General features: G+C 48.0%; 1 protein-coding gene across 2 annotated transcripts; it reads right to left on the bottom strand.

Moving 5' to 3' along the window:
- Positions 1-16,888: 16,888 nt before the first annotated feature.
- On the bottom strand, positions 16,889-22,698 carry VAX1 (ventral anterior homeobox 1). Of its 2 annotated transcripts, XM_029201136.1 has the most exons (4): positions 22,458-22,698; positions 21,111-21,298; positions 17,096-17,133; positions 16,889-16,958 (listed from the first exon to the last, which is right to left on the bottom strand). In XM_029201136.1, the coding sequence occupies exons 1-4, from the start codon at positions 22,696-22,698 to the stop codon at positions 16,889-16,891; spliced, it is 537 nt and encodes a 178-aa protein (XP_029056969.1). The 2 variants fall into 2 exon arrangements, with proteins under 2 accessions (XP_029056969.1, XP_029056968.1); XM_029201135.1 differs by lacking the exons at positions 16,889-16,958; positions 17,096-17,133 and adding an exon at positions 18,692-19,258.
- Between the last annotated feature and the right edge of the window lie 2,318 nt (positions 22,699-25,016).

The following is a 25,016-nucleotide window of genomic DNA, read 5'->3' on the forward strand; positions in this document are numbered from 1 at the left end:
AGAAGACAGAACATGGAGGATATACGAAGACCACTCATATTTCCTTATGTTAAAACTGCTCCTGCATGCAGATAAGCTCTGCTGGTACGGAAAGCAGCTTGTCCTGCCTTTTCCCCCTTCTACTACATCCTCCTCAAAGACGACTTGATTTGCCACAGCCCAGGCAGGATTTCCTCTACCTGGGGAGAAAACTATACACTAGACAAGAAGTAGGCTCTTGGAGAGGTGGGTTGCTCTTCTACACTCCAAAGCTCGCTTTAGAGCAGTCACTTACTAATAGTACCCTATAAAGTGGCAATTTACCAAACAGTATTAATTTAGAGCCTGGTCCTTGAAGAGTTAACGCACCTCCCTCCAGAGGTGCCTAACTAACTTCTTGCCAAGACAGTCTAAAAGGAGATCTGTCCAATGCACTACAATTCTTCCAAGCTGTGCAAGGCTTCTGCTGCCTTCATATAAGGTATCAAAAATGGAGATGCAGTGGCCTGGGGGACAAGGGGACTGGGTTCTAGTGCTGGCTCTGCCAATTGAGTCACTCTATAACGAATCCTTTCCCCTTTCTGTGTGTTTGCCCAACTTTGAAATGAAGGCAGTGGGATTTTAATTTCTAAATATCCTTCCAACTTTGACAATCTAAGACAATTGTTCTTCTCTTTTGGGGTCATAGATTCCTTTCAGAAATCTGCAAAATGATCATCTCCCCACAAAACTATGCCTACAATTCCATGGAAAATTCATGGAATTTCTGAAGTTCAAACTAATATTCTTAGTCTAGTATGGACTTTGAAGTCAGCTAGGTCTGGGATTGAACCCTGGTGATATCCACCCCCCATCCCTCATCCTTTCCCTCCCCCTCTTTCCATGTATAAGTCTCTTACCTTTGGGCCTCATCCAGAAAAATGTCACCAGTGACACCTACCTTGAAATACTGCTGTAAGACTGAGAAATAATTACAGACAAGTGTCTGTCCATATTTTGTCCTTTCAGGCGCAAATGTGACATTTGGCCAAGATTGTGAGATCTTCCTAAGAGAGTGTGATTGAGAAATCAAAATGTTACCCTTTTTTAAGGTGCTTAAAAAAAAAAAAAGGTAATGGTACCTGTCATGGGTGCTCAGAGAATGTTAGTTTTCTTTCTTTCCCACAATAACCAGCAGTCATCTGTGCACTTCAGGTGTTCCATAAATGTTGTTGCTTGACTGTGAATACTATCTTAAAATTCCCTTCTCTGTCAAGTTGTTCTGGCGATGGGAGATCTTTCCTCACACTCAACTGGACTATTTCAAGTCTCCAAACATGTCTTTGTGTCCAGTCTCTCCTTCTATATCTCATCCTACTTAGCACTGTCACATTAATCTTCCAAAAATGAACACTTATTGTGACATGCCTCACAGCTCACAAACTTTTAATAATCTACCATGTTTTTAAGCATTTCACTAATTTCCTCAAGTGAAATAATAATGGCAGCTCACTTTATTGAGCTCTTACTATATGGCAACCACCGATTAAGTGAATACATTATTTCATTTAATCCTCTAAACAGGCTTACAGGCAATTTAGTATACAGAAGGTTAAGAGTATAATCTCTAAAGTTTGCTTGAGCTCGACTCTGATTCCACCACTTACTGGCTATATAATCCTGGACAAGTCATTTAACCTCTGTGTCCTTCACTTTCTCATGTAGAATGGAGATAATTATAGAAAATGGCTTATAGAATACCGCAACAAATTTAAGGCAGGAGCAGACATAAGAATCCAATTGTCATCTATAAAGCCAGACATGCCCATGATTTGCAAACACATTTTTAAAATGCCATTACTAAATTCTGTTTGTTTGGGATAATATAGTTACTTTTTATAAAACCGTGATTTATTTTAACATGTAATAGGTTTATCATTTTCAAATGAACTAATAAATATATTTTTGAAATGTCTGCCTTTTCATTTCTAGTAAGGTAACTATCAATAGATATAATCCATGTAACTAAATCTCTTTGGAGTACTCAATATTTTTTAAGAGTGTGAAAGGTTCCTGAAGAAAAAGATATAAGAATCACTAGTGTGAAGTATAAGAAAATGACGGAGGGTAACATTTTGATTTCTCAATCACACTCTCTTAGGAAGATCTCACAATCTTGGCCAAATGTCACATTTGAGCCTGAAAGGACAAAGTTAAAACTGCTGTGTTGAATGTCATTGGAGATTACTGTGGGTGGTGGTAGGGAATCATTAATGGACTTCCTGAAGATCCACAGGAAGTGACTCTCCCTTACAAGCACTCTTTACCAGTGACTCTCTGGTAAACTTCTCAGGGTATGGAAAAAAAAAAGGAAAGAAAAAGAAAGAAAAAAGAAATGGCTTTATAAAGATATGAAGATCAAAGAAGATGATAGATAGTTAGATAATTTATATATAAAATTTAGAACGGTATCTGCCACATGGCAAGTGCTAAATAGATATGAACTATAAGAGCTATTTTTATTTTGCTCATTTTACAAATGAGGAAACTAAGGCCCATGTAAGTTATAAAGCAACATTGCCCAAAGCCAGTTACCCCTCCAAAACTGTGTATTGGCAAGCCAGTGTCTTCTCCGATGGTTTGAATTATTTGCCCTTCCTTCAAAGTCTTCCAGAATCTAACTCCAACTTACACTGTTGGGTACTTATACAATTCTTTCTTCCCACCTAAATTTATTCTCCAACTTCTGAATGCTGGGGCATTTACTTCTCAAAGGCAGAGACTGGAATTGTCTAGATCATCAATGTATTTCCAGTACGTATCACTACCTAGGTCAGAGCATATAGAAAACAGCTCTGCTCAACCAATTTTAAGCATTTGTAAAATAAACTTAAATTACATCTCCATTTAACCCTCACCATTCATTGGTTTACAATGCCAATTATCTTTTTTATATCTTTCATCAGTCAATAAATATTTATAGAGCATCTATCATATACCAGGTACCACATTAGACAATTTTTCTTTATATTTCCCATTTTATCTAACATAATACCTACATGCTACCTACTGGGAGCTCAATAGTTGTGTAAAGATTATAAAATGGAACCATTCTCCTCCTCAGACCACATGAGAAGGCAATTGCAACAAAACATCACCTAAGAAGTACTCTAGCCAAATATGTCTAATTTCCAGTCCACAGGAAATATGGGGGATTGAGCAACAAGTTAAACGACGCCATGAGGAAACCAAAACATGGCGACTGTCCCTTGGCCTTAATACTCCAGGAAGGGCATTTCAGATGGCTTCATGTTTGCATGTTTCAGCGCTGGAGCATAGGAATAGACTCTGGCATCTACTGTCAGATGTTCATCAGCTACCACAACATCAAGTCTCTTCAGTAGGTCATTCTTTGGTAAGGAAATTACATCCACAAATTCTCTATCTCATGGCTTTGGCTCAGGCCATAACATTTTCAGAATCATCTTCATTGATAGTTACTGTCGTGATGTGTGTGGTACAATTTGAAAAATCCACAATGCATTTCATTCTATAAGGCAGCTGGCCTAGACTTCCCAAAAGTCAGTATCATGGGGGGAAAAAAGAAATCAGACAACTGTTCTAGATTAAAAGAAACAAAAGTGATATAATAACCAAATGCCATGCAATAACCCAGATTTGATCCTGGATTTGAAAATATATATAAGACATTGTTGAGACAAACTGGGGAAATTTTAATACATAATGGATTCAGGTAATATTACAAAAATATTATTAATTTTCTTAGATGCGCTAATGGTATTATAGTTGTGTAGAAGAATGTCCTTAGGAGATACATTCTGAAGTGTATAGGGAACAAGTGTCATGATGTTTGCAACATATTCTCAAATGGTTCGGAGGAGGGCAAAAGGATAGTGAAGTATATAGAGAAAGTGAGAACAATAAAACATGCAAGAAAATGTTTTTTAAAAGGGAGATTTTCATGAGATGACTTATGAAATCAAAGGGACTCAAATATACTGTCTTAATGAACTAACTTTGAGATTCCAGTCAGTCAATCAGTCAACAAAGGTTGAAGTGTATACCACTGTATCAGACCTAGGAATAGCAATCCAAACAGTTAAACTCAAAAGAACAATGAGAACTCTCAATCTTTCGGATATTTTTAAATTTAAGAACAATAATAATTAAAGCACTTTATTACATTTTTAAAAAACAGACAGTTCAGCCAATGCTTCTACCCACTGAGGGAAGTGTTAGGAAAGGTAACTGTTCCTTTAACTCTTACAACTCAAGAAAAAAGTAAGAAGTTAATCTGAGTGGTGAGCACTAATATTCACGGAACCACTATGTGGGTGCCTTAAAGAGCAGGGGTACTATCCCTCTCCACCTTTTTCTCTCCTTCTCTGCCACTGCCTAGACAGAGAAATTCAATTCCAGGTAGGAAACAGGAGAAAACCTTGAGAATCACTTGCTGCCACTTAAATTTGGAACCCTATTTGGTGCCTTGTTTTCAGTTGAGTCCAACAAGAAGGGCAGAGTAGTGAGTGATTAACACCCTGTAACCCCCAAAACTACATAAATGACCTCTGAGCTTAGGGCCAGTCAGCATCTTCCTGCATGCCAAATTATTTCTACTTAATTCTTCCTGCCTGACTGCTGTTTCAAAGGTACCACCGGAGTACGGACTTAAACGAACTGCTAAGGGCTTCTTTGGTGGTGCAGTGATTGACAGTCTGCCTGCCGATGCAGGTGACATGGGTTCGTGCCCCGGTCCGGGAAGATCCCACATGCCACGGAGCGGCTAGGCCCGTGAGCCATGGCCGCTGAGCCTGCGCATCCGGAGCCTGTGCTCCGCAGCGAGAGAGGCCACAACAGTGAGAGGCCCGTGTACCGCAAAAAAAAAAAAAAAAAAAAAAAAAAAAAAGAACTGCTAAGTTTTAGATCTGCATTTGAGAAACATCGCTGTGGCTGCAATATGGAGAATACGGTGTAGGGAAGAAAAACTAGAGTTAAATTAGGAGACTTTTACAGTAATCTAGGCACTGAGATTATGGTTGCCTAGACTAGACTGGAAATAATGAAGAGAAGTGAATATCCTTTCCTAAGAGATTTAGAAGGTATGCTGTAACACTTACTATGGTCCCATTTTCACCGAGTTCTGTGCTGCTTTTTCTCATCCTAGTTATACAACATTTCTCCCTTCTGAGAAACAGCTGGCTGATCCAGGAGATTGGCTCCTGGATCACAATCACAATATTGCAACCACAGAGCTATGCGCTACCTGTTTCCATGGTCTTGGAGAAGGTAGGACAGCAGCTTTAACTAAACAACAAGAAGAATAGATCATTTCATATTAAAATTCAGTAGTTATTGCTCCTCTTGGAAACAGTATCTCTACACTATAGAGAAAGAAAGAAAGCTTATTTCATTCTTCAATAAATCCCAACTACGCTGTTTTTCACAAGGTGCCAAGACTCATCTTAAAAAACTAAGAAATGACTTTCCAATCCACAAAAAAAAAACTATTAGAACTAGTAAATGAGTTCATCAAGGTTACAGGATACAAGATAAATATGTATACAAGAGGTACAAACTTCTACGTATAAAATAAATAAGCTACAAGGATATAATGTACAGCACAGAGAATATAATCACTATTTTATAATAACTTTAAATGGACTATATAATCTATAAAATTTTGAATCATTATGTTGTACACCTGCAACTAATATAATACTGTAAATCAACTAACCGCAATTTAAAATAATAATAATAATAAAGAGAGAGAAAAAGAGATTAATATACAAAAGAAACAATTGGGCTCCCAGTCCAATCCCATCCACTACCCTGAGTAGACAGGAGACCACCCCTCTGCTACCTCAGGTTTTCTTTTTTCCCGATATACTGAATCAGAAGGACTATGAATTGGAAGACACAAGGCACAACTAAAGGCAAAAAGGAATAAGTGAAAGTCTGCATCCTGGTCAGTAAGATTTCCACTCCTCTTCCCACACTTAACTGCCAAAAATCTTGACAGCTATCTATGTCTATACCCTCTAGTTAGGATATTGGAAAATTCTTCTCTGAAAAATCTGACGTAAAAGAAAGGACCTGGGCTTCCCTGGTGGCGCAGTGGTTGAGAATCTGCCTGCCAATGCAGGGGACACAGGTTCAAGCCCTGGTCTGGAAAGATCCCACATGCCGTGGAGCAACTAGGCCCGTGGAGCAACTAGGCCCGTGAGCCACAACTACTGAGCCTGCACGTCTGGAGCCTGTGCTCCGCAACAAGAGAAGCCGCGATAGTGAGAGGCCCGCGCACCGCAATGAAGAGTGGCCCCCACTCGCAGCAACTGGAGAAAGCCCTCGCACAGAAACGAAGACCCAACACAGCCATAAATAAATAAATAATTAAAAAAAAAAAAAAAAAGGACCTAAAGATACTGATATTCAGTGGTCCTTAACAAAATATGCCCTCCAGACCACCATGTGGTAAATCTCAATATCAACAAGCCCCATCCACGCACAGAAAGCTTCCAATCAGGTTTTCAGTGTCCTAATATTAAGTACGAGCAATCTAACAGAATAAAAGAGATAGAAGAAACTTCAAACAAATTATCATTAATATTCTCAGAGATAAAAGAGAGTGTATTCTTGAAACAATAACAGGATATTACATTTTTTTAAAATTTAGAGCAACACTGTCCAAAAGAACTCTCTGTGATGAAATATTCCACATTTGCGCTGTCCAATATGGTATGTACCAGCTACATGTGGCCATAGATCACTCAAAATGTAGCTAATACAACTAAGGAACTGAATTTTAATTATACTTGATTTTAATATAAGTAGCCACATGTGACTAGTGGATGCCATACTGTATAGTTCAGATTTAGAAAATCGAACACAGTTCTTGGATATTAAAAATGCAATAGCCAAGGGCTTCCCTGGTGGCGCAGTGGTTGAGAGTCAGCCTGCCAATGCAGGGGACGTGGGTTCGTGCCCTGGTCCTGGAGGATCCCACATGCCGCAGAGCGGCTGGGCCCGTGAGCCATGGCCGCTGAGCCTGCGTGTCCGGAGCCTGTGCTCTGCAACGGGAGAGGCCACAACAGTGAGAGGCCCGCATACCGCAAAAAAAAAAAAAAAGAAAAATGCAATAGCCAAAATGAAAATCTTAGCAGAATGAAATCTTCTAATCTTATATTAGAAGATAAAGTTGGCCAGGCACTGTCCCAAGCACTTTATAACATATTAACTCATCCAAAACACCAAGTGACAGAAAATAGGAAAGATAAGAAAATTACAAGATCAGTCCAGGAGATCCAATATCCAAATAATAGGAATTCCAGGAAAATGGCCAGGGGGAAAGAAATTATCAAAGAAATAATTCAAGATAATTTCCCAATGAAGGATATGAAAGGCCCACTGAGTACCAGCACAATGGCTATAAAAAGACCTACTTCAAGCAAACTTTTTTGAAAGTTCAGAATACCAGGATAAAGAAGAGATCCTAAAAACTTCCAGAGAGAAATAACAATCACATTTAAAAAAAAAAATTACAAGTCAGAAGAGCATTAGATTTAACAGCAACACTGGAGCTTTGAAGGCAATAAAGCAATGTCTTCAAAATTCTGAGAAAAGGCAGTTCCAACCTAGAATTCTACGTTCAAGTAAATAATCATGTAAGTGTAAAGGTAGAATAGGGCCACTTTCAGACATGTAAACTCTCAACAACAAAAAATTACGTCCATGTGCCATGTCTCAAGGAGCCACTGAAGGAAGTGCTCTACCAAAACAAGGGCGTAAATCATCAAAGAAGCAGCAGAATCCAGGAAACAGAGCTTCCAACCCAGGAAAAGAGAATGATTCCCAGGACAATAGCAAAGAAAAATGCTAGGAAAACAGCTGTGTCACCAGCTTAGAGAGTCAGCAGTCCCCATTAGAGCTGGACAGAAACACCAAGACAGATGTCTCCAAAACTAAGGAAGGAACTGGGAGAATATTTGATGCATATGAGCTAACTGGAAGATTTACACTCATGGCAGACTTTAAAATGAATTCATGACTTGTACACAGAGAACCAATTAAACAGAAAATGTTTAAAAAACAATTACCTCCAGAGAAAACAAAAGTTGTACCCCAAAAAATGGATTCATAATATATAAACAGCTCAACTATGAATAGGGTTTATATTGCCATAATAATGTAAATACTAAATGTTGGTCTAGCCCCCGCAAAAAGTTAAACTAAACTGTGAGTATTGGAGGAGAGGAACTATGGACATGTAAAGGAGATGAAGGGGAGGAATTAAGAAGTAAAAGAAAACATTCAAAAGAATTTAAGGTGGTTACAGCTTGAGAATGAGGGCAGGGGACTGCTCTTTTACAAAAAGCCTTGACATTTTAACTTTTTATCACTTTGAAAATAAATATAAATCTGTTTAGTTTTAAAAGAGATCCTAAATGATCTATAAGATTAATAATCAATCCAGAAAAGAGAAGAAACAAACTATGTTTTTGCAGTACCTTCAGGGAATTTATGTTGTATGCAGTTTCAACACCAATTCCTTGAGAAGTTAGCACACAGAAGAGTCTCAGACGGATCATATCCAGTAGCAGACATTAAATTACCCAGACTAACTTTCAAAAACTGTGAGTGGGAATATAAATTCGTTTAATCTTTGGGCAGTACCATTAAACTTACTAAAATACATATTGTCTGACCCAATAATTCCACTTTCAGAAATACCAGTATAGGTGCAGAGACACAAGAATGTTCTCAGAAATATATTTATAAAGGCAAAAAAAAAAAGAGGAGGAATACAAATTTCCATCAATAAGTGAATGGCTAAACAAGCTGTGATACATCCACACTATAAAATTTAGAGAGGTTAATAAAATAGGCCTATAAGCAGTGACATAACAGGATCTCAAAGATATACTGTGTTACATGAAAAGAAAGTCACAAAACAATATGTATAATATGAACCTATTTATGTCAAGGGAAAACAAGAACTTTAACAAAATGTATGACTGAGGGTGTGTGTATGTGTGCATGTGTGTTTGTAAAAATACATTTAAAAAATGCTCTGGAGGGCTTCCCTGGTGGCGCAGTGGTTGAGAGTCCGCCTGCCGATGCAGGGGACACGGGTTCGTGTCCCGGTCCGGGACGATCCCACATGTCGCGGAGCAGCTGGGCCCGTGAGCCATGGCCGCTGAGCCTGTGCGTTCGGAGCCTGTGCTCCGCAACGGGAGAGGCCACAACAGTGAGAGGCCCACATACCACAAAAAAAAAAAAAAAAAAATGCTCTGGAGACACCAAACTGTTGAAAGTGTGTCCTCTGTTCTACCAATTTGCAAAGAGGATTCTCCTACTCTATGTCACGTACTCCACATCCAACATCTCAGTGAATCTTCACAAAAATTACAGCTATATAATTTTGCCCAGGTGAAAATCTAGTCAGAAGTTGATGCTTAGGACCTAAAGACAAGGTTTTGTTCAAAATGGAAAGAGGCTAATTAATATTTGTTGAGTTCATAGTTGGGCATCATGTTAAACACTTTACATCTAGGTTGAAAAAGTAATATATTTCTATTTTACAGATGAGCATTCTGATTGGAAGGGGCTGAGTAATTTGTCTAAGTTCACATGGCTAAATGAAAGACGGAGTTGCAATTCAAAGCCCAAGTTTTCTTACTATGGCCAGATGGTGGGGGGTCTATGTGATGACTGGGATACCTGCTGCAGGACCTTGCCCTGAGTTACCTGGAATCAGCTCCCCACTCTGCCATGACCTTCCTGGCTAAGAAAACCTACTGAGCTAAAACTGGACCCAACTCCTTAATCAGAACCTAGAGAAGCAGCCTGACCACTGAGTCACTTATATTTGTCTCAGAATTACAAAAACATCTCCCATGGCTATAGTAGATATCACTAAGGATCGGCACACTTTTCCAACTGAGTTTTGATGAGACCTTAGAATCCTCTGCAACTTAGTATGGCAGGCAGCCACCATCAATCAGAGTTAGAAGCAGAGCTGAAACTTATTTGCCACCTTCCCTCTTTTTTTTTTCTTGGTTTGTACTTTCCTTTTTTTGGGGGGGGATGGTCATTTTGCAGTCAACCATACCTATCATTTTATTTTTTATTATTTAGTTATTTACTGGCCATGCTGCACAGCATGTGGGAATCTTAGTTCCCCAACCAGGGATCGAACCCGTGCCCCCTGCATTGGAAGCACAGAGTCTTAACCACTGGACCGCCAGCGAAGTCCCCCTTGCCACCTTTCCTCGTCTCTGAACAGAGATGTTCATAGGAAGATCAGGAAAAGAATCTTAAAATGAAATAATGCTTTTGTTTAGAAAGGAGTGCTGGTATCGGTGCATTAACTTACCCCTAGCCTCCATCACTGATGAGATCAAGAACATTAACGCCTACCTACTTTCCATTATCACCACCTGTAGCCTAATTTCAGATCTCAATACCTAACTTCAAGAGTCACTAACATTTCTCCTCTGTCTGCACCTGCATGATCCAAGAACTCAACTTTCCTCCCATTGCTGCCCTACCAAAAACCTCCCGTTTGCCTACAGACTGAAGATATTTAGCTTGGTATTCAAGACCTTTCTTAATCAGGCTACTTTTCTAGCCTCATCTTTCACCTCTACTCAAGGCGCGCTCCCGCCCCACCTCCTTTCACTCCCCTCCCATTCCTCCCCGGGCTGCCTTTGCTCACCCCTCTGGGCTTGCTCTCCATAGCATCAACTGACATCTGGGATGGAAACATTAAACTTGCATTTAGCTCTTCCCTGGAACGGACAAAGTCTGGCCCTAAGTAAAATGGGCTAGATGAACTTCCCTACGGACCACCTATCTAACCGACGGCAGTCTTACTAACAAACGGGAAAAAAGGAAAACAAAGCAAAACCCAGACACTCACTGTTAGGCACCTTTAGCAAACTCCTCATTCCTGCTTCTCTCCTTCCAAGAGGGAGTGGGCCCACGACTCGGGCCCAGCCTGTGTTGCTGCTCAGAACCCAGAGCATTGGTCTGGAGGATGGAAAGAAAGATGGCGTCCGGCTTACCTCCCTCTCCTTTCTCACGAGCTGAGCAGCTGGGTGGAGACGGGGGCTCCAGGGGTGGCGGCCGCACCTCCTCATGCCAGTTCCTGCTGCTCCACAGCCCTGGTCACTGCTGACCTCTTCAGAGCCCGACCTCCGAGGAGGGCGTTTCCATTATTTCTGCCCATGCCGCGCAAGAGGGCGCCACAGTCAGGCTCAGCTGAGGTCAAGGCCTCTGGAGCCAAAGCGTCAAACCAGGTCCAACTCTCCACTTTCCTGGCAGCTGGCACCGCATGCCAGTGCGTCCTAGGCCCGTCGACTGGCAAGAGCAGCAAGGGGTGAGGAGTGAGACGTGAGGTCTTGGCAGATAGACAAGAAGCCCAGAGGCCCGGTAACTCCTTCACGCCCTCCCGCCGCGGAGAAGCGGCGCCTACTGCTTCCGGCAGGCTCGCGCGGAGCGCGCATGCTCCGTGATTTTCCCGCCCTCTGGCCTTCCTGCCTTCCGGTCCAAAGCCTCCTCCGGAACTCGTAGCTGCCGCCACAGCCTTGAGGACAACTCTGCCCCAGCCCCTTCTTGGTTTAAGCTCCTCATCTCATTCCCTTCCAGACGCAAGGAAAATAGTTTCAAATTTGATTACTTTCCGTCACTTCCATTTGATTACTAAGATCTGTTGATTTTACCTCAGAAAATACCTTGAACCCATCCTCTCTTCTCCATTTCTTCTGCTACTGCACCAACTGACACCACCACCAGCACCACCGTCATCCTCTTGTCACTTTTGCAGTGAACTCACCGACTGACCTATGCCTCAGAATCCGTGTGCTCCTCTTCCCACACCACTTCCCCTGGGGTCTCCCCCAACTGCCAAAAGATCTTTCAAAATACAGACCTGCGGGCTTCCCTGGTGGCGCAGTGGCTGAGAGTCCGCCTGCCGATGCAGGGGACACGGGTTCGTGCCCCGGTCCGGGAAGATCCCACGTGCCGCGGGGCGGCTGGGCCCGTGAGCCATGGCCGCTGAGCCTGCGCATCCGGAGCCTGTGCTCCGCAGCGGGAGAGGCCGCAGCAGTGAGAGGCCCGCGTACGGCAAAACAAACAAACAAACTTCTAACAAAAAAAAACAGATCTGCAACTCACGGATATAGAGGACAAACTAGTGGTTGTGGGGGGGAATATGGGGGGGTACAAACTACTGGGTGTAAGATAGGCTCAAGGATGTGTTGTACAACACAGGGAATATAGTCAATATTTCGTAATAACTGTAAATGGAAAATAAAATTGTATTAAAATCTTTTTAATTAAAAAAAAAGAAAGGAACAAAATACAGACCAGCAATGATAGAGAAAAGCCATGGGGAAACAGGATAAATAGAACTTCAGGGAGTTGGGAAGATGGGAAGATGGGATGCCCTTCAAAACTATCCAAAGTTGGAGTGCAGAGGATCAGGCTTATCCCCAGGTCTCTCCGTCATTGGAAGCCACCCTGGGAAATTAGGGATGACCTTGGACAAGGTAGTTCTCTTCAGCTGAGGCAACTCCCAAAAAAGACTGACAACTGAGGGCTGTCTGACAACTGACAGCTGAAGGCCGTCCGCCAAGTCATTTAAATAATAATTTATCATTTTTAGTAAAAGTGCTGTTCTTACTGATGGCCTTACTAAAGGCAGAGAGAGTAAACTCCATTATGACTGGCTCAACCATAATTCCAAGTCCTTCCTTGAGTAAGGACTTAAGGCTAACCCCCTCACTCTACAGATGGGGAAATTAAGGCCCTGAGAGAGTTTCAGACCATCAGCTACCACATTGACACAGTCTTATAATAAATAGCTAATATTTGAATGTTGATACTAGGTTGTACCAGATGCTTTAATGCCTTATCTAATTAACTACTCATGAAAATTCTATGAGGTAGCTACCATTATTATCTTCATGTGACACATGTAGAAACAGGCTTAAAGCAGGCAGCTGGGTAATTGTCCAAGATTACACAGCTATTAAGTGGTGGGTCTAGGATTTGAACCCATGTCACTGTGACTGAAGAGTCTGTAACTAGTAACCTCTAAGATTAATTACTTTTTCTTAGTGGAGCAAACCATCATCCTGGGCCTTGTGAGATACTGAGGAACGTGTGTGTGTGAGCTGCTGTTATTTCTAGGAATGGATACAACACTACCACGTAAAGCACAACATATGTCTTCTGTTTTCAGGGTAAGAAGATAAGCAAATATGCTTCTAGACAGAAAATAAGTTTCATATCAACTAAATAAACCAGAGAATATGAAAGTAATGTTCAGCTTCCATGTCCATTCCATGCCAGTTCCTCTGGACCTGGTGGCCTTGCTCCTTCCACAGCTCTGATGTCTCTCCAACAGACACCTTCAATTGCCACCAAGAAAAGAGTGCACCTGAGTGTCTTTCAGTGAATATGGAGGACTCTCTTCTTGCCCCCCCAAACTCCCAGGTCTAAAGGGGAGCATCTGGTCCAGCAAGATGGTCCCAGTTAGGGTGATAAAAGACCTTCCCTTAGACCTGAGAAACCACCAAAATCTATCCATCTTCCTCTCCTGCTTCATCAAAGTGAAACCTATTAAAGTAAGAAGACTCTGATATGTAAGGATTTCCCAATGTAGAAATGGTGTTAAATTACAATGGTATTATGTGATCCAAGAAACTTGTGTCAGAAAATGTGGATTAATTTGTTTAACAAACATGCATTGTATTCCTACCAAACGCCAGGTCCCAGGCCAGATGCTGGAAGTTGCAGTGTCTTGGGAGTTTGCCATTCAGTACAGTAGTTCTCAAATGTTAGTGTGGATAAGAATCACTTGGGAAACTTGTTAATAATGCACACTCCTGAACCCCACCCCCAGAGTTTCTGATACATCAGGTGGGGCTGAGGTTTAGGAATCTGCATTTCGACTAGTTCCCAAGTGAATCTGTAGCAGGTGGTTTTCATTTGTATCTTGAGAAACCCTGACTTAGTAGACAGCTCTGATCAGGTGTTTGATTTAAGTCACTTAAACTCAGGACTGCAGGAGATCGGAAGATACCTGATTTCTAATGCTTTCAAGAAGCCTCAGAAGGACTTCCTGGAGTGGTTTTCTGTGAAAAAAAAATCACACCAATATGACACCACTTCTTTTCAAACAGGAGAAAGCCATTGTGTCATGACGTGGCCCAAGAGGAGAAGTTGAAAGAGTTTCACTGGAACAATTCAAGAAGTGTGTGCGCACGCGTGCGTGCATGCGTGTGTGTGTGCGTGTGTGTGTGTGTAAAAATTCATTGACAGTATACTTAAGCTTTGTGTACTTTACCATATACATATTTACTATATGAATGTTACTCCTCAATTAAAAAGATTTTTTTAGAAAGTGTAAGGTAAAGAGGGTAAGGAGGTTTAAAGATGTCGTTCTAGAGGGAAGTAGGGGGAAGGAGTTGGGTACTGGCAGGAAAGAAAACAGGAAGAAGGGAGAAATTCAGACCTCTTGATGAAGGCACCAAGTAAATCCTCAGCAGCTGGTGTAGTAGAAAGAGGCCTGGAAATAGGAGTTGGCAGATGTGGAAGCAAATAGGCTAAAGAGTTCCATTAACGTGAGCCAGACACTTTGAACACAAAAGGAAGGAAAGAAGGAAGGGAGGGAAAGAGAAGAAAGAAGGGAGTGAGAGAAGGAGAGACAGGAGAGGGAGGGAGAGAAGGAGGAAGAAAAAGAAAGAGGAGGGCCCTGACCCTAGGGGGAGCTTATAGTCTTGTGCTCTGATTACTGGCCCTCGGCAAGTTATTTGAGGGCTCCAAGCCTGTATGTGGCTCTTCAAAATGAGGCTGGACCTCTGAAAGTAAGGAGTAATAGAGATGGTGTATGCAAAAGGCTGTAAACTAGAAAGGGCCGCTAAATGCTGCTTCTTACGAACAGATTCTGGCTCAGAGTTAGGCCAACTGCAAGCATGGATATGAGCACACGTCCAGTTCCAGAGTGACTTCCCTCATCTTTGCCACACCTGACCACCAGACTCACAGGAGTTTGGTGAGAGGTTTTTTCTTTTTCTCCTCTGCTCTGAGCTAACTTGGATATTGCTTTGTGCAGGCCTGAGCATGAGATTCCCTTCAGTACCCCTACCTCCAGCTGTTCTCCATGACCCCAGAAGTCCCTTCCACCTTCTCCCAGATGGGGCCAGTTGTTCTCATAGAGGTCACCTGCCTCCTCCCTGGCCTGTGAGTCACTAGTTGGAAGCCAGAGACCTCACTAGAAGCCTCCAGGGACCAAAGCAACTTGCTGAAGGCCCTTGGGGAAGGAGAGGAAACAGGACGGGCACTAAAATGAAATAAATTGTCTATAAGTGTTTTTTAATTAAAATTGTAATTCTTGTTCTATGCAGAAGAGTCGAAGAAGAACTCCACTCCGAGTGGCAGGTGAAAAGCTCAGCAGCTCTCCCAAAGCCAGGGAGGGGAAGGGAGGTGAGAGCAGAGAGGAGATGGGTTAACTTGTTCTTTCTCCTTTTAGGGATAAGAAAGCAAAAAGGAGAAAGGCGGGGGTGGGGTGGGGGAGTGCTGAGGGACCTGCTTGCTGACTCCCCAGGCTGAGGCTCCTGGGGGAGGGGGCTGAGCTTCCTGGGGACCCTGAAGCTGCGATTTTGTGCTTTCCTTTGTTCTATAAAATGATGCCACCTTCTCGCTCCCTTCTCTTCCCTTGCTGGCCTCAGCCACCGGCCATGAATCTGCAGCAAGAGCCACCCACGCATCGGCCTTGGGGCCACCCGGGCAGACAGAGGAATCCAAAAGCGGGGAGAAAGAGAGAGACACTGGAAGTCTCCAGGTGGAGAAAAAGGAAGAAGGGAGAGAGCCGGACTGTGGAGAAGGATGGAAAAGGGGAGGAACAAGGGGGTGGAGACTGGGACCCCACCAGAGGAGAGGGGTCCTCAGAGGGAACGCAAAGGGTAGACGGAACGGGTAGAGGAGGGAAAGTGGCGGCGGGGGGGCGAGGGGTGTGTCGCGACTTTGAGAAACAAAAGTGAACTGTCTGGGCTTTGCGGCTGCTCTGATCTCTCAGAACTCTGAGCCGACGGCAAGGGTCCTAAACTCGGTAGGGCCCATCGCACACTCAGCTCAGGAACTCCGCTGCCCACACCGTGCCGCCGCCTCATTTCGGATGCCTCAAGCTCGCGGTTTAGGCCCAGTGCACGCGTGGGGGGCCTAGGGGCCTGGCCTGTGCGGGTGTCCCCAAGAGAACTGTGAGCCCCCATGCCCCCCAGGGGTTCAGGCTCCACGAAGAGGGGACTGGAGCTGCCGCGCCCGCCGCTCAGCTTTAGAAGAGCGCGCCCTGGAGTACCGTCCCCAGCCCTCCTAGCTTCCCCAGATTTCTGTTTGCAAAATCTACATCCGTCACCACTGTGTATGTTGTATGTACTGGGGTGGGGTGGGGTGGGGTGGGGGGAGAGGTCTCTGCAGGAGTTAATAACTATTTTATTCTCTTGCTCCTTCAAAGTTTCTCTTTGACGGCGAAGAGACTTATTATAAGTCAGAAGAAAGGAAAAGCTTCCCTGTTCTGGGCCCTGTGATTGCACAAATCCAAAATACTGCCGGCGTGGAGATTGTGGCTGGAAAACTCTAGAAGCTGGGGGCGTTATTAGGCAGGAGCTCTAGGGTTTCCGGAGACAAATTCCTAAATAAACCAAGAAACACCAAGTGGGAGATCTAGGAGGGAGGGCCTGATGGTCCGACACCGCTGGGACAGAGAGCCAGAGAGTGAAAGGAAGCAGAACAAACATCGTCAGCAGGCGCCTCTGTCTCCCGGACCGAAACCCTCCCCAAACCTCATCCCAAGCGCTCTCGGTACCAGTGGCAGGGCCCGGCACTGCCGGGGCTGCCACCCTCTGCCTCAGGAGTCCCCACTCGGAGACTCATCACTTGCTGGCTCTTCTTTCTTCTTCTTTTTTGTTTTTTTAATCCTTCAAATACAAGACAAAAATACACCTCATTTATCATCATAGATATATATATTTCACTCTCACCACATAAATACAAAACATCCAAATATCCAAAACATTCAGAACAAAGTTAGTAGCCAGGATTCAGTGACACCTACCCGCGTTTGAATCGTTCATTATTTTCTTCACTATTTGCCTAAGGAAAAAAAAGAGAGACGGAAAAAAAAGAGAGACAGAAAAGAAAAGAAAAAAGGAAAAAAAGCTTCTGACGTAAATAATTTACAATAAAATTACTATTTTTAAAATGCTCTGCGCTCGCTTCGGATGGAGGAATACATTCTAGACACTGCGGCACCTCGCCGTCTGGGTCTGTGGTTTTGGTTAAAATGCGGGTGGCCATGGCTGTGCGGTTAGGGCGTGAGGCCGCGACAGCGTCGCGGTCCGGGTTTCTGACTTGGGACCGTCGAAACCCTGGGGGTGTTTTAGGGGAGGCGGTGGAGAGGGATGCCTTTCATATCCACGCAGGGAACTGATCGGGATATGGAGACTACCGACAGAGGAGGCCGGGCCGCCCTGATGTCCCCGGCTGCGTCCCTGCCTCCCGTCCGCAAAGAACTCTGAAATCGGGACGTTTCCTGCGTGCTGGGAGGGTTTTGTGAATCCGGGGAGAGGGCGAGAGGAGGCAATGGGCACTGATCTGTTTCCAAACCTAGCAACTCTGCCCGGAGCCACGGGTCCGGGAACAAGGGAGACGGTGGGGAGAAGCGCCAGCGTCCGGGAGCTGCCGCCAGCTGCACAGCTCTCTCTCCTGGAGGAGCGTGAAGCTGTCGGCCACCTCCCGGCGCAGCCTCGGAAAAGATTCTGAATTTTCTTTCATTTAGCAGCATAGGCTTTTCTTTTGCTTTTCCCTTTTAAATTCCTGTTTTAAGTCATTACACCCAGAACTTTAATTTTGTATTGCCCTGGGACGCATTTTGTATCCTGCATTTTCTTACGCCTTCTAAACTCCATCGTTATGAGTATTTAAAAACTGGTTCTACTCCATTTGGTTTTGTGGTAGTTCTTACTCTCCTTTTATTGCTGATGAGATCAAATTTATTACCGCCGCTGCCCATCACGATGTTTGGTTTATTGTCTCCTGGGGTCGGGGGTGGTTGTGATTGGAGTTTCTTTAAAGGGGAGAAAATTCGGCAGGATTTGTCCAGCCAGGAAGCTGCGTGTGCACCGGCTCTCTCGAGAAGTCCGCAAAGTGGGGCCCAGGGGCTTCTCTGGCGAGAGGAAGGAACGTCCTCCTTTTTGGTCTAATGAAATCTGTCAGCCTTTTCAGCTGGGGTCTGCTCGCAGCTTCCTTTTTCAGATATCCATAAGAATAATCAACGGCAGCAGTGGCTCGATCTAGAGCAGATGTCCTGTGCTCCGGACTTAGAACCAGACTTTACCCTCCAGGGCCAGGCACTGGTTGGGGCATCAGGTTGGCTAACTCGGGCTTTCCCCTCAATTCTTTGGATTCTCCTGGATTCAGAAGGAAGTTGGGGGCGAAGGGTGGGTGTGGGAGGACACAGAGGAACGGTAGGGGGAAAAAATAGCCCAAATGGGGTAATATTGGTAGCAGAGCCTGGTGGGGAAGGAGAGCTGTCAGAGGCCTCTTGGGAGCCGGGAGCCCAGCGCAGGGGCCCCGGGTGCCTAATGCGCGTGAATCCATAAATATCACCACGATAGATACTATAAATATAAATACAGGAAAACACTTAAGATCAGTCCAGCGCTTTTTTCTCGGCCCCTTCTTTATTGTTGGTCCGGGAGTAAGGCTCGAAGGCCGAGGAGCTCAGGTATCGGGCGGAGAGTTCTTGCAAATTCCCGGCCAGCGAACCGGCCATTGTCAACGGGGCGGAGGAAAGGCGGCTGGCGACGGATCCGAGCAGCGAGGGCACGGGCAGGCTGAAGAGGCCGTGGCCGGCGGCCGGTGCGCCCGCGTGCAGTCCCCCTGGCCCAGTGGGCCCGGTGCCCGGAGCGCCTCCCACGGCCGGCGGGTGCGGGGACGCGGCGCCTGCGGGACCCGGGGCGGCGGCGGCTGCCGAGCCCGCGGCAGAGCCCGCGCCCAGGGCCGGCAGGTTGGGCCCGCGTAGCGCCGAGCCGATTGCGCCTGTGGCGCATGGCGGCAGCAGCGCAGGCAGGCCGGGCGGCGACAGCAGGCGGCCCTGCTCCAGCAGCCGCAGCACGCTGCACGTGGCCGCCGTCTCCGACACCACCGAGCGCAGCTCCGAGTCCTTGCCTTGGTCCTTCTTCTGCTTCGTGCGCCGGTTCTGGAACCAGACCTTCACCTGCGCGCCGGACGCAGGGAGGGTGGGAGAGAGGGACAGAGGGAGACGGGCGTCAAGGGGAGCGGGCTCCCGGAGCGCGAGGGCTCCAGGGGGCCCTCCCCCAACTCCAGCCAAAGCCCCAGTCCCAGTCCCAGCCCGAAGTCGGGCCGGGAGCTGCGGGGCGGGTGGGCGGGGCGGGAAGTCAGGGCCGCCGAGAGTGGGACACAGCTCCCATACGCAGGGCTTCCGGGTCATGGAAGCAGGCCTAGGCCAGCCTGGGTTACAAATAACAAAGAAATAAAAATGTCCACGACCCTAACTGGAAGGAAGACCAGAAGTTATTTCACTGGGCTGCCGCACTGCCTGCAGCGGGACTATGGATCAGTGCTGCATAAAAGCCCGCGTTTCCAGGAGAAGGTGTAAGGCCTAAAGGATGCAGTTCGGGAAGTGGGAAGTGAGGGTGAATGGGGAGGAGAGTGGCCCAACTGGCTCGAATTTAGCCCCAGAGCACTACTCCTGTTGAAGGCTACGAGAGGCTACTTCCTGCTTGTTAGGGTCAGATTGACTATCTACTAGCAGCAAGCAGGCTATAGACTGAATAATTGGTGCAGGATGAACTTTATAGGCCAAGCTTCCTCACCACCAGGTGGATCGAAAGGTCTGAGTGATACCCTTAATTTATAACTCAGCTGCTCTCCATCATGAACTTTGGAGTCATGGGAGGAAGTCAGTAGGCTGGAGTGGACTAAATTCTCTCCGTCAACCTCCCCTCTTACTTCCTGTTCTCCCTTTGCCCCTCTTCAGGCCTAGCTGGTGGCCCAGAATGGAGTTTGGCAGCTCTAGGGAAAGGTTATTCTGTCTAGATTTTGTAAACTAAGAGGGATGGTGGCAGAGAGAATAGGGAAAAAGCTACCATGCCAACTCAAATTCGAACATCCAGTATGTTCTGTCCTTGGTTCTCAGCTTTCTGCCCAGATCCCATACCTAAAATGCTCCCCACCCACTTCAGGGCTGGGCACAGGTCAAGGGACTGGTCCTCAGAAAGAAATATGCCTTCCGTAGGCCAAGCTGGTACCATGCCCTGGGGAGGCCCTAAATGATCCCTACAACACAAAGCTCTCAGGCCATAAAGTGCTCCTGGGCCCAGAGTTCACGCCGTCAGCCCCGGTAGCATCATATGGATTTCATGTAAAGGAGAAGACCTCAAGTACAATTGTCAGTGCTGGCTCCCAAGGCCCCAGATCTGCTTCCCATCCCATACCTCACACATCACTGGCACTTAAGACAGGGTCTCCTAGGTGCCCACAGTAGGTGCTCAGGGCTGGGAATGGGGCTGAGTCCAGCTCAAGACCAGGGAAAGCCTTAAGCATTGGGGCAGCCTGGTCTGCAAAGGCAGATCTCTGGAATATGCAACTTTTTGATCCCTAGTTGTCACCCACGCTCTGGAACAGGGGGCTTTGGCCCTAGCCCCATTCTTGCTAAATGGGCCTGGGTGCTGTGTAAGGCTAGGGTCTCCAGAAGGGGTGTGCCTGGAAATCTGGCCAAAACGTTGTGACCAAAACAGGGGCAAACATTGGTTCCTCCAAGAGCAGAGACAAGCAGGGAATTCTCAAGACTGGGGTCCAAAAAGAAATCCAAAAGGATAGGATTTGGGGCCTCCTGGGCTAGAGGCCAGGAAGATTTGGGGTGGAGGGGGAAAGGGATGGCTTAGGAAAGGGAGAAAGCCTTCGCCCTTTCTTCCCCATCCTCCTTATCTTCTCTGCCTCACCTGGGAAGCTCTATCCAGAGTCAAGCTAGGTGGTGAGGAAGAGCTGGCTGGGGTGAAGGGGCAGGAGACTGATGCTGAGCTGTGTGCAGCCCGGCCGCTGAGTACCTGGGTCTCTGAGAGGTTGAGCTGCCGAGCGAGCTCGGTTCTCTCCCGGCCCACCACGTACTGGCAGCGCTGGAACTCCATCTCCAGCCGGTAGAGCTGCTCCGCGGTGAAGGAAGTGCGCGTCCTCTTGGGCCGATCCAGGTCCAGGCCCTTGGGCAGGATGATCTCTCGGATGGACCCCTTGGCATCTGGGGAAGAGGAGATAATCAGGCACAAGAACCCTCCTGCCTTCCTCCACCTCCCCTGGCCCGAGCTGGCTTCTGGGACACAGTCACCAGCAGCCAGCAGTCCGGAGGTGGGAAGTCGGGCTGGTGGGCCTGCAGCCACACCCGGGGAGCAAGGACGCTGTATGTGCTTGGGGGGTGGTGGGGGGACTAACTCCACACAGCTGATGGGAAGGGGAATCGGACTTGGCCTTTGTAGAGCCCTCCGAACAAGGGAGAAAGAAAAAATCAATTCCAAATCGGCTGACGTTCCTTTTGGTCTGGGGGCCTCGGCTGCGTGGACTGGGTCCCCTGTAGCTTGAGGGTCCTCGCACTGACCAGCTCAGATCCTGCCGGCCCCAGCTCTGGAGCATGTTGACCAGACCGCACTCCGGCGGTTCCCACCCCCATCCCGAGGTCTCCTTCCCTCCCGAACCAGGGCGGCGGAAGGAGGAGGGACCGAGTCGGAGCCGGCAGGGCCTGGCGATCAGTTGGCGGGGGCGGCGCCGGGCCGGGGCCGGGCCTCACCACCGCCACGGCCGGAGCCGACCGCACGCCGCGCAGTAGAGCGGGGTCGAGGCCAGCACTAAAGCGACATCCGCGGCCTGGCAACCCAGCCTGGCTGCTTCTCCCAGCGTTGGCGGCCAGGCCCGAGCGCGGCGCCGGGCCCCTTGGCCCAGCGCGCCAACTGGCCTGGCCGTAGCCGGCGGTCCGCTACTGTTCTCCAGCGCCCGCGGCCCCCTCGGACGCGCTCAACTCGCCAAGGTGCGGGAGCCCGCGAGCGGGCTCCCCGCAGGTCCTCCTGTCCGCAGGATGCTAACAGGTCCTCCAGAGTTTGCGGCTTCTTTCCCGGGTCGGAGGCCGCAGCCTGGATCCTGGGCCCTCCCGCAGAGTCCCTCGGCTACCCCAGCAGCCAAACCGGCGGGGCCTCTCGAGGCTTGAAGGGATCGAAGCTCCTGGAGAGCGCGCGTCCCAGGTGGGAATCCCCAGCGGCTGGCCGCACCCGGGACGGGGAGGGCCAGCAACTTTCTCCTAAGTCCCAGGAGGCAGACCCACCCGGCCTGCCGGGGTCAGTGGCGGCGCGCAGCTCGAGCCCCTGAGTCGCCCCTAAAGAACGCCCCCCGCAGCCCTGCCCCATTCTTACCTCGGACCAGGATCCGGCGGCAGTAATCCGGATCCGCGGTTGAATTGGATTTACTTTTGTTACAATCTTCCGCGGCGCCCGACGCAGAGAAGGCGCCCTGCGGTTCCTTGAGGAAGGCGGCAGGGAGGCTCCCCTCCGCGCCCTTGCTCTCCCGGCTCTCCTTGTGCGCGTTCTTCGAGACCCGGGCAGCCTCTGCGTCCGAGTGGCACCGAACGTCCATTTTGTCTCGCTTCCCGAACATAGGAGAGGCAAGAGAAACAAAAAAAAAAAAAAAAAGGGGGGGGTGGGGGGAGGAGAAAAAAAAAGCAGACGGGAGACAAAACCGCTACAATGCAGCCCCTACGCTCGGTCCGGAGAGAGGCAAGCGGCAAGAATGAATGTCCCCGCGGGGCGGCTGCGGCGGCCGCGGGCAGGTCAGCGGCGGCCGCCGAGTGGCGCGCTCGCGGAGAGGCGGCGGGTCTGGTCGAGGATCCCGGTGGAGCAGCGGCGAAGCCGCCTCGTCAGCGCCCGCGTCCTCTGAGCACGTCCACTGTCCCCAGCCTGGCGATCAGGTAGCGAGCAGCGCAACTCCGAATTGCTGCGGCTCCCGCCTATTACTGAGACTACGAGTAGCAGTTGTCCGACACCCGGGAGGACGCACACTCGCTGTTGCAATTGATTACGAGTAATTTCGCAGCCTCCACGTTTCGGCTACCTCATGAATACACTAAATTGTTTGGATAATATATCAGACCGTAATGGATGGTTTCTGTCCTTGTCCCCAATCAAGTAGGGGTTTAGCCAGTGAATAAACGGAAATGATTGGTCTTGCTTTCAGGAAACACACAATCAAAGACCCACACTTCCAGAAAAACTTTTGACAAGATTCATCCTGAATTGTTAGTACCGTTAGCAGGCATTATTAACTTTCCCTTTGCCTTTGACCCTCCTGCTCACACACTGGCTAGAGGGGTTTTCTCCACACTCGACAGATAGAGCTGAATGAGGATGGAGGGGGGAAGAAAAACAAAAAACAAAAACCCTTACACACCCTGCGGCAGAAGAAAGCAGTCGCCTCTAGGAGGGGAAAAAAAGGGGGGGTGGAGAAAAAGTTTTCCCCAAAAGTACTTCCCCCACCCTCTAAAAAGCCAAGCTTTCGTCCCAAACAACTCCTTAACACACCTCGACGCTGACAGCCATCTTAAACTGCCACCTCTCTTCATTTAGTTCCAGTTGGATTTTTTCATGCCTGCACCTCCAGCAGCCCTGAGGCAGCCCATTCAAAGGGCAGCTTTGTACTCAGAGAGTCCAGCAGGAGAGAGAGGGGGAGAGGGAGAGAGAGCCGAGAAAATCTGAACTGTGAGATCTGCTTAAAAAAAAAAAAGTTTTCCCCTTGCTATTTCATTGTCTCTGCTACAATATCTTTGAGAAAAGCAACAGCCAGTAATCCAATAAGAGCATTGATTAGGCCACAATGATTCAATTCAAGCGCATGGCCTTGTGCAAGGAGCATGCACCAGCCCTTCTCGTCACCTTGCCGGGGCAGAAGCCCTCTCCACGCCGCTCTCCCCATTCATTCCTTTATGGGAAATGCGGAGCAAAAGGAGTGAAAGATGGCAATTATCTAATTGGACTATTAACAAACAGTCCTCTGAGTGCGGCGGTCTGGCGTGGCTCCTGGGCGGGGGAAGGGCCGTGTTCCCTGCCCTCATTCACAAAGAGTGCAGGGGCCGGGGAGGAAAGGGGGCTTTTTAAAGGGCGTGGGGAGTGGGGCGGGGGTGGGGGAAGAGGAGAGGTGGGAGGTTTGGCTGAGAATTTTTCCACACAATTCCAAGAATGGGGGCGGAGGCGGGCGGGGAAGGGGAAGGGGAGGGGGCTGGAGTGGGGGTCGCGGCGAGCCGGTGGGAGAGGGGGAGGGGAGAGGGGGAGGAGGGAGGGGAGGGAAAGGGGTAAGAGTGTGTGCGGTGGGATCGGAGGGGCTCTGCCCGCCGCTCCCTCCCGCTGCCGCCGCCGTCCCCCAGCCGGACTCCAGCAAGCATCGGGGGCGGAGAAGATGAGGGGCCCTCAGCCGGCTCCTTTGCTCTCTCCCCCTCCCCCTTCCTCCCCCAGCCCCTCTGGCCCCCAGGGAGAACCCACGCTTGGTCCGGTTACGGGGAGCGTCTCTGTCCACGGAGGCAGACCTTGGGCTTTTACTTTATTTCATTGGTTGGGGTGTGTGTGTGTGTGTGTGTGTGTGTGAGTGAGCACGCGATTGTCCCGAGCTACTCTCCGCAGGGCGGCGGGCTTCCCGGGTCCCCAGCGGACCGGTGGTCCGTCAGTCCTCCTCCGCACGGGCGGCGGCCCTCCAAATCCCACGCCAACTGGGCCTCGGGGTGGAAAGTGCCTTTGAGTCCCGGCTCTCCCGGGGCCGTCCGGTAGGGACGGGTGGGAGTGGAGGGGGGGGAGGGGTCCTTGCGGCCGTCCTGTCCTGAAGATGTGGCGTGGGCTTGGGACAAAATCCAGCCAACTCTCCAGTGACTTGCCGCAAAGCTCAAACGCCCAGGTTGGCGCTCCGAGGCCCCGAGGGCTTCACTCCCTCGC

Source organism: Monodon monoceros, unplaced genomic scaffold (genome assembly GCF_005190385.1).
Source record: "Monodon monoceros isolate NGI ecotype Baffin Bay Population unplaced genomic scaffold, NGI_Narwhal_1 Super_Scaffold_4, whole genome shotgun sequence".
Lineage (NCBI taxonomy): Eukaryota > Metazoa > Chordata > Mammalia > Artiodactyla > Monodontidae > Monodon > Monodon monoceros.

Bases quoted from the DNA above. Each gene is read 5' to 3' on its own strand.
- VAX1 (XM_029201135.1), bottom strand. From the start codon at position 22,698: ATGTTCGGGAAGCGAGACAAAATGGACGTTCGGTGCCACTCGGACGCA. The intron at 21,299-22,457 runs GTAAGAATGGGG...CCTCTTCCCCAG, and splicing joins CCGCCGGATCCTGGTCCGAG to ATGCCAAGGGGTCCATCCGA. The intron at 19,259-21,110 runs GTACTCAGCGGC...TCCGGCGCGCAG, and splicing joins TCAACCTCTCAGAGACCCAG to GTGAAGGTCTGGTTCCAGAA.